General features: G+C 44.1%; 1 protein-coding gene across 1 annotated transcript in view; it reads left to right on the plus strand.

Moving 5' to 3' along the window:
* Nucleotides 1–7,687, plus strand: part of ube2f (ubiquitin-conjugating enzyme E2F (putative)) — a 48,303-nt gene extending 40,616 nt beyond the window's left edge. The window contains exon 10 of the mRNA XM_047600926.1: nucleotides 4,727–7,687. Within this exon, the coding sequence (XP_047456882.1) occupies nucleotides 4,727–4,777 (51 nt within the window). The 3' untranslated portion in view covers nucleotides 4,778–7,687. The remainder of the gene's footprint in view (nucleotides 1–4,726) is intronic.
* Nucleotides 7,688–8,703: the final 1,016 nt, after the last annotated feature.

Consider the following 8,703-nt stretch of genomic DNA (forward strand, 5'->3'; position numbering starts at 1 on the left):
CAGTTCAACAGTATTAACAGCTTGTGGTAGAAAACTGTTCCTCAGTCTGTTAGCCCTGTTCTTTATGCTCCAGTACCGTTTGCCTTGTGGTAGCAGTTCAAAGAGTCTATTGAGAGGGTGTGAGGTGTCTCTGATGATCCTCAGCTCTGCTCTGTTCTTTCACCGGCTAAGGAAACATTCTTGAGCAGAAGGCAGCGAGACTCCAATAACTCTTTCCACCCCCCTCACTACCCTCTGCAGGGCGTTCTTGTCAGCCACTGTAGAGCTGGAGTACCAAGAAGCCATACAGTACGTCAGCACAGTCTCCACCACCCCTCTGTAGAAGGTCGAAAGGATGCGGGTGGGAAATGAAGCCTGCTTCAGTTTCCTCTTTTACGGAGGATTGTTCTGGAAATGGCAGATGTTCTTTTACAAAGAGTGTCACTTTATTATGAAGTAGAATAAATCTTGATATGAAAGATCACCACTGCGATTCATAAAATCCACAGATCAGTTTTTAAATACACATAATTTCCTGTATCCTCTCGTTAGAAATAAAGCTGAGGTCTCGCTAGAGTGGTTTTTACACAACAAATCTCACAAGACCACGGCATGAGATTAGGAAATATGGCAAAAGCTTCAACCACGATAATATAAATGTTAGTTAAAATTAAAATTGGATTAAAACTGAAATATCTTTAAATGATTCAATGAATCTGGAAATCACTAAGGATACCAATAGTGGAATACTCATTTAAGGCGGTGCTCTGCTACATCACACATTTTAAAGAAAAAGAGCATACTGGAGACTATTTTGTTGAACAAAACATAAAAATTAAATATGTTCATTGTCATTTTTATTGTGAAAATTCCACCACCACAGTCTCCCTTTATTTACCCAACAATATTCTTTATATTTTAACAAATACAGACAGTTGCTGTTCACCCGTCAGGTAAAGTGTGCAGTAGACGGCCTGACAGGTCTGCCCTCCGTGCTGCCTGTCTCAGTTTTGCGAAGGTAAAAGCACCAGACTAACAGTTGCAGAGAAGAGTTGCTGACTGAGTGGACGGATGACATGAAGCGGGCTGTTGAGATTCTTAATTTGACTGCTATATTAAAACCAGTCTATTTAAAGTGGCGAAATAAACAAGTTTGCAAGCTCTTTAAAGTTATTGCTAATAAACTGTTGAGTTTCTTTGTCGTGCTAAACCCAGTGCATCACACTGGAGTTGACTTAGATGATGCTCATTCCATTTTGCGGTAGATGTGCTTTGGTGGATCTTACTCAGATGTGACAGGGCTTTGGCAGTTTTACTAAACTTACACAACTATATAAAAAAAAAAACTCTCCAATCCAGCCAAGCGTGTAAGCACCTGGGGTGAACACAGCTCCACATCCCTTGTCATCTCTCTTGCCATCCCTTTCCCTTTCTTTCCTGTTCACTTCTCTGCTCTTGCCTCAGTTCTTCCCCTCGCTCTCTGTTTACCGGATGCATCCCGAGGCTTTCCATTGCTTAGTTTTCGACTTTTAGCAGATTTTAAAGCAACCGCCGGTACCCGCGGGGCTTAATTTGCATAGCCATCTCTCTGATGGTGGTACACATTTTGAGTACCTGTACAGACCGTTGGAGGAGTGGAGACTTAATTAACTTCTGTGGGTGAAACAGAGCCAAGAAAAGCAAGCTGAGGACTAGCAAAGTTTTTTAATCGACTGAAACATTTACTTGGGAGTATTCAATCTAATATACGGCAAAGTGTATTAGCAGTCTCAGCTGGTTCTCTGCTACAAGAAAGAAAGCGGGGAGAAAAAAAGTATGTAAGTTAGTGCGATACGACATCAGTACGGTTGTTACACTCATTAGTCTGTTGCAGATACTTTCTTTTCTTATTTCAACCACTGAGAAATGTGTTTAACAGGAGACTATAATCTGAGTTGGCCATCTCAACACAGTTCCCATCGAAATTCTGGGTGTTCTGTCTCACATTTCTTTCTTAAGGGGAGAAGAAGGTCACCAAATGTTCTACTATGAGTATTGGTTTCTATTCATTGTGTTTTATTTGTCCCCAAATTCTTGTAGGGGCTCATCATAAACTGTTAACTATGAACGCTCTACGCTCCGCTCTGCTTCCACCAGTCGGATCTAAGGATAATGTTGGATGATACACTGTACCTGTTCATTTATTCACTTTTTTTCTGACTCTCACCGTCTTAAAGGGTCGCTGCGTGGATCGGTCGCCATGGTAACTTGTAGGCATCATGATGTCACATCCTGTTTCGTCAACTAACTAACTGAAGACACTTGAACATGCATCACTTTTACCGGTAACATGGAAAGAGTGGAGCTTATGACTTATACTTTAGCCAGAAAGTGAACTAGTCACCTTACAAAATGCATGAAGTTAGATTATTAGAAGGGGAGTAATAAACAGGAGCTCTGAGCTCCTACTCGTGGATTGTTAGATTAATTAATCTCTCGGTTTGTTAAGGATTAACTCAGGGACTCGCTAAGTGGATCATGATTTATCACCACGCCTCCCCTCCCACTACATCCCACTTCCCCATGTTGCACGCTGCGTTGCCCTGTAATAAACCCAAATAGCTGGTTCGCTTAGGGAAGCGCTCAGTCTGTGCGCCCAATCCACACAGCAGTCATTAGTGCTGTTGGACCATTAAAACAGGGTCCAGAGGGAGCGATCCCTCAGCAGCAAGAGGGGCTGATCTATCATCCCTCTGTGGACAGACACTCAAACTACTGTTATCGCTGCTGGAGTTTTGCCGCCGGAAACTTTGCGTCCGTCTGTCCCTCTTTTTCTACACACTCTGTCTCTCTTCTCCTTTCCCTCGTGTTATTTCTCACGTTCTCCATTTCTCGCTCGCACCCTGGTGACCACTCAGAAACCCCAGCAGCGCCTGCGTGACTGACTGACGACTGCTGCTGTAAATCAGCGCACTGGTATCCACCCAGGGCAGCTGCATGTGGAATTTCATACGTCTGCAGCAGAACTCTGGGACACGGAGGCATGTGATGGCCTAAACCCCTACGGTGATGGATACGTAGTCAAACGTTTCAGGATGTGTCCCGCACCGTTGACACTAGTTGGATCACTGCCTCCTGCCTTTCAGTCTCCTCAGCGTGTGAATGAGTCGATGGTGGACGCCTCTCTGACTGACTGGTCAACTTAGAGAATCGAAGCAGGAGTTTGTTTAAGACATTCATCTAAATTGAAAGACACACAAGCAACATAATCATCTAGACTGAATAAACTGCAGACCAATTGATCAGTTCTCCTCGATGGTTTGCAGCTCTTCCAAGCCATCGATTGTATATACTACCATGTTTTTTTTGGCCTAGTCACAGGATATGTGAGGTGGCACCTGTTGGCCAAAGTTCCCGATAGTATTTCGGTTTGCGTGCCTCTAGTGTAACAAGGATAAAACAGGACAATGTAGCGTGCTGAGGTAGTTTGCAAAGGATAGAAACAGATTGGTATCTCTCTAGAGTATAGGCAGCATTTGTAGCATGTCTACAGTTAAAGGAAACCAGTTGAGATTTGGAAATTAAACAAAAATGTCACATGGATGGGGTAAATGAATCTGTCTTTAGTGACTCTGCGGCGTTATTTACTCAAATAACATTTGTGTAAGGGCCATGTGAAACTCTCCAGTAGTAATAATTTCTCGGTGGAAATCCAAATAACCAAAGACAGCTTAAACTGCTTTTTGCAGCCAAACGTCTTCCACACAATGAGAAAATGTGAAGCGAGAGCTAAGGCAATTTCTGACATTAATGCAGGTACTTTGGTGCAGCTGAAGCCATTTGCCAATGCCTTTGCTGTCTACGTCTTCATTAATTTCAGTTAAAGGAGAAAAAGTCTGGACTGTGAAAGTGCGTGAGACCAGTGGCCCCAATTATAGCCGTTTCTATGATTTAGAGTGCGCGCGGCTACGCCGTATTACCAGGCCTTGCACTTTTCTTGAATAGACTGAATCAAGGAAACATGTTGGCGAGAGAGGAAAGCTGCTGCGGCTTATATTAACAGCCTGCAGCCTTTGATCAAAATCCATGATAGTGTGTGTGTATGTGCGCCGTAGGTATTCTGTCTGATGTTTCAAAGAATAGTTTGAGTGAAACATAAAGAGGATGAAGACGCAAGTAAACCGTGTCAAATCAATAGAGCCCTAAGGTGGTGTAGAAAAAAAAAGGAAGTTGAAATGATGGAAACGTTATTTTAGCTTTAACGGAGGAAACGGTTTAGAGGTCACAGTCGGAGCGCGCTCCGGTCAGATGTAGCTAGGAGGTGTGGGTCAAGGGAGCGGCAGGGAGGAGTTTATGGGATGGAGGGGACGGATGACGGGGATAAAAGGAAGCCGAGCGTGGCTGGAAGGAGGGTGATCGAGAAGAAGGCGAAACAGGGAAAGGGGGAGGGGAGGGGGCACATATAACCACAAGGGCTATGGCTCAGAAGAGTCAGCTCAAACAAACATCATAATCCAGACGTGAAGTGCAGCTGTTAGGGCGGCAGCACAGATAGGCAAACGTCGTCATCCAAAAGGCGTTTTATTTTTATTTATTATTATCTGTTTCGAGCCTTTTTGGCCACTCAGAGCTACCATACATACATCCAAAATCTACTACCGTACTACTACTGTAATGTTCTGATCCATCAGGTCAGCAGCGCTCCTGAATCAACAACGCTAATTAATAACTCTCTCTCTCTCTCCCCCGTCCCCTCTTTTCCACTCAGGAGGATTTTCGGAATAAGGTTCAAGATTACATCAAGCACTACGCCAGATGATAGAAGCACCGGCTCCCTCCAGCAGCCTGCACCAACCAACCAAACTGCTCTACCTTGCCTCCGCTTACCTTGGCCAGCTTCCCCACACGTGTGAATCAGCAGCTGACTCTTTGGCTCTTCCCAGTGCCCCCCCCCTCCCCTCCCACCTCCCTTGACGACCACGGCCCTGCCTATGCCTCCCCTGTCCATTCACCCAGTTGCAATAAACCTCACATTGCAGGAATGAGAAAAAGAAAAAAGAAAAGAAAAAATAACAAGTTAAAGGAAAGACTTGCATTCAAAGGAAAATATGCTTTAAGTATCCTAAACGGTTGAGTGTTACAGTAACCACAGCGTCAGTCAACTGTGACTGAGTTCTATGAATGACTCCACCTCGCCTGTCGGGAGCGAGCCGCGGCGAAGGGCGGCGAGGACTCGACGTCACGATTTTCGCCGAAGAAGACATGGAATCGCACTTAGCTGTTTTCAAATTCGAAGAATCGAGAGACAGGATATCTGTTACTTTCAGTCCTCTGTTCCAGTGCCTGCCATGTTTGTGTCGCTAACGAGAAAATGCATGTGAGTTCGTACACGCAAACACTGTGTCACATCCTGTCGTAAAAAAAAAAAAGCGAAAACACGTATGCACGCGCACACGCGCGGCGCCCGTACATACTTGAGTCGGGAAGACTGCGGCCCCATTAGACGGCATGTGAATGAGCACACGGCCCCTTTTCTGTTTGTCTCTGCATGTGCGCACACACAAACACTCCAGGGAAAAGTACTGCCACTAAAACCACAGCCAAATCTCTCTGCGCTCCCATTCTTCTCTTTTTAGTCACGTGTAGTTTTTTGTGTCCAAGATGGTGAGGTACATTCACAAGTACAGCGCAGTTAATAAGAAATCAGACACGTTCTTGATATGTTGGTTCTGCATTTAGGCGCACTGGTTTAAAATAAAACAACAACATGGACTAAATTTGATTTGAAGCCCACAACAAATAAAAGGCGCGTAAAACATGTGATAATTAATATTTTCTTTACAAAACTAGCTGGTGAGCCCAGTCTAGTGTGAGATAGAATTAAATTAAAAACAAGTGTGTGGCTCCCAGACAGTGGACTATTGGCTTTGTCCCTGGTCTTTGAGGGTGACGGCTCAGATGACAGTGTCTGTATTGGATAATAGAGGTGAACCTCCTGCCTTTGTTTTATTTTATTGTCATGTGCAATGTGCAGAGCCGACCGACATATCACAGCACCCAGATTTTACCGCTAGATTATACAAAGCGTCTCGTTCTGCCGAGATCAGGAGAGACGCTACTCTAGTTTCTCTTTCTTTGCGCGCGGACTGTATGATTCCGCCGTCCAAATGTGTGTGGGAAAGACGATAGCAGAGGTTCATAAATACAGACGTCACGCTAACTGCACTGTTGTAGTCACCAGCGGGCTAGTGAGGGAAAACGCTGGAAGTGTGGTTCTCATTGAGCGGAAGACACCATTTAAGCTAAGCCACAGTTCAAAAAACTTTTCATAACACTGGAGATGCTGCCCTTGTTGAGCGCTAGACAGGTTTGGTTGAAAATAAGGCGATATTGCTCACTCAGTGAGGAGTTAGCACGGTTAGCTAATAGCTAAAGTGCTTGTTAGCGACAAAAGCCATAACGAGGACCGCGTGACCAGCGATATTGTCGAGTGGCTGTTGAGGTGTTGCCCATGCGCTTATTGACGATGTGTCGCGCCATCAAATGTATAAAACTTAACAGTCGAAACAAACGCGTGGTTGATGGGTTGGTTGACACGGCACTGAAGCACTGAAAAAAAAGTTGACCTCACCTTTGACGACAAGAGTCACGCGTCAGTTTAACGCTCCGCTTTAACAGCACCAGTGTGAACACAGCGGCACTCAGCCGAGATCAGGTGAAGCGACGCGCTGTGCAACTCTGAGCTAATCACATGCGGAAATGTCCGCACGACTCGGGCCGCTGATTGTTCTTCGTTTGTGTGTTTGTGTCAGAGAGAGAGATTAAAGTCTCGATAGACTGTGTCACTCAGTTAGCCAGTGACTGTGCAGAGTTGGTATGTTTCTGAATGGGTTCGGCCCCGGCCTGGATAGCTGCCTGGCTGGCGCTGAGCCTCCAGTGTGACTCATGTGTGTGAAAGGTTCCAGCTCCCGTCTCCATTCAGCTTTGTGTTCGCGCGTCTGCATGAGGCGAAAAGTCTACGTGATCTGCCGGTGGTGCGTTTTACTAAGGGTGTAGAAATGTATTCGATGAAGACTGACATGTTGTTTGAAGTGTGCGTAAGTGTGTGTGTAAAAAATTGACATTTTGTGCTTGTGGAGCGTGCGCGCGCGTGTGTGTGTGTGTGTGAGCAGTTATGACACGTGGAGACGATGTGACTTGTTAGCATGCTCTGGTTTCCCCTCTTTCATTTTCTTACTCTGGTCCCGGGGTCAACGGCTCCAATTCATTTTATTTTCTGTACGTGGGCAAACAGATGACGCTGGTCTCTGCCAAAATAAAGAACTCGAGAGAATGGAGAAGAGAGAAAAAAAAACACAGGTTTATTGAAAGTGAAGGGGTGTTCCTCTGCGTCTGTCAGCCCATGATGTGAAGCCACCCTGTGTAATTGCTGTGACAGATGATTGTCACGGTAGTGTTTGCCTCCAAGATATGATACTTAATCTTAGCCTTACTAATACTCAGACTTTAGCTTCCTGTCACAGACCTTGTTGTCACAGCCTTTAGTTTGGCAGGCAGCAGTGTTTTATTCCCGGGATGTTTTTTTGGAAATGTCTCTGCTTGGGTTTAACTCCATCTTTGGGCCAGAGGGGAGAAGATCAACAGCCCGTTCTTCTTCAAATCCTCAACCTTTTCTTTCTCAGATTGTATATCCATTTTTTAAGATATATTAAAGAGAATATAAATCAAACTGACGTGTCCTGTTTGTTTCATTGTGCGCTGATTATTTCCTCCATTAAAACCTTTAGAAAATGACTTATATTCCTGTAAACTGGTGTGTTGAAATTGCTTGTTTTGTCTGACCTGCAGTCCAATCCCCAAAAGGTGTCCTGGAGGATTATGACAGATGAAGGAGATCAGCTGTGTGTGGACTGAATGGATTGCTTTATTGAATGCTGCGGCAGACTAAGAGCATCTGGGACACACACTAATCGGTATTCTCTCTGACATGTATAAACAGTTAATAAATGCTTCATAGTGTTCCATTAAAGTCACCATAACTCAAAAGGCCGACCCCAGTCGATAAAGTATGTGGTTAGACATTGAGATAAAAAGCGTGCGTTTGTTTCTTACTGTAGTAATCTTATTCCTGCTATTTAAGTGATTCAAACCCATCATCATCCATTTGAATTCCAGGGTTAAAGCAAGTGTGCCATATTAGAGCTGGAGTCTGTAAAGGAATAAAGATGTTGAGCAAAGCATATTTAACAAAGTATATTTTACGAGACAAATCATAAAATGCAATCCAATATAGTATATTAACATCAGTCACTGGACATTTTTATATAAAATCAAACTTGTGACTGAACAGTCAAATACAGGGATTAAAAAAAAGAAAAACTAATACTGATAAAAGAATCATAGTAAATTTGTTGGAAGGACAATATGGCACATCTTCATCATCAAAAGGTAGTACTGACCAAGGAATGGGGAACAGCTGGGCAGCAAGTGATCAACTTCAGTTCACGAAGGTGATGTGATGTAGAAGCTGGAAGGATCTTAGCAAATTAAACAAGGACAAAGCTGTGATGAAGGACTGGGTCAGAAAGACTTCAGAACACCGGGTATTGTGAGGTGATCCTGGTGTTCAGTGATTAGCACCTACAAACTGGTACAAGGAAGAAGAGCTAGAGAACTTGGGTCATGTTTGAATGAGATCTAAATTAAAGTTTCTCTAATCTAATCTAGTGTAGTCTATTTTAAGCC

Source organism: Mugil cephalus, chromosome 12, assembly GCF_022458985.1.
Source record: "Mugil cephalus isolate CIBA_MC_2020 chromosome 12, CIBA_Mcephalus_1.1, whole genome shotgun sequence".
Classification (NCBI taxonomy): Eukaryota; Metazoa; Chordata; class Actinopteri; order Mugiliformes; family Mugilidae; genus Mugil; species Mugil cephalus.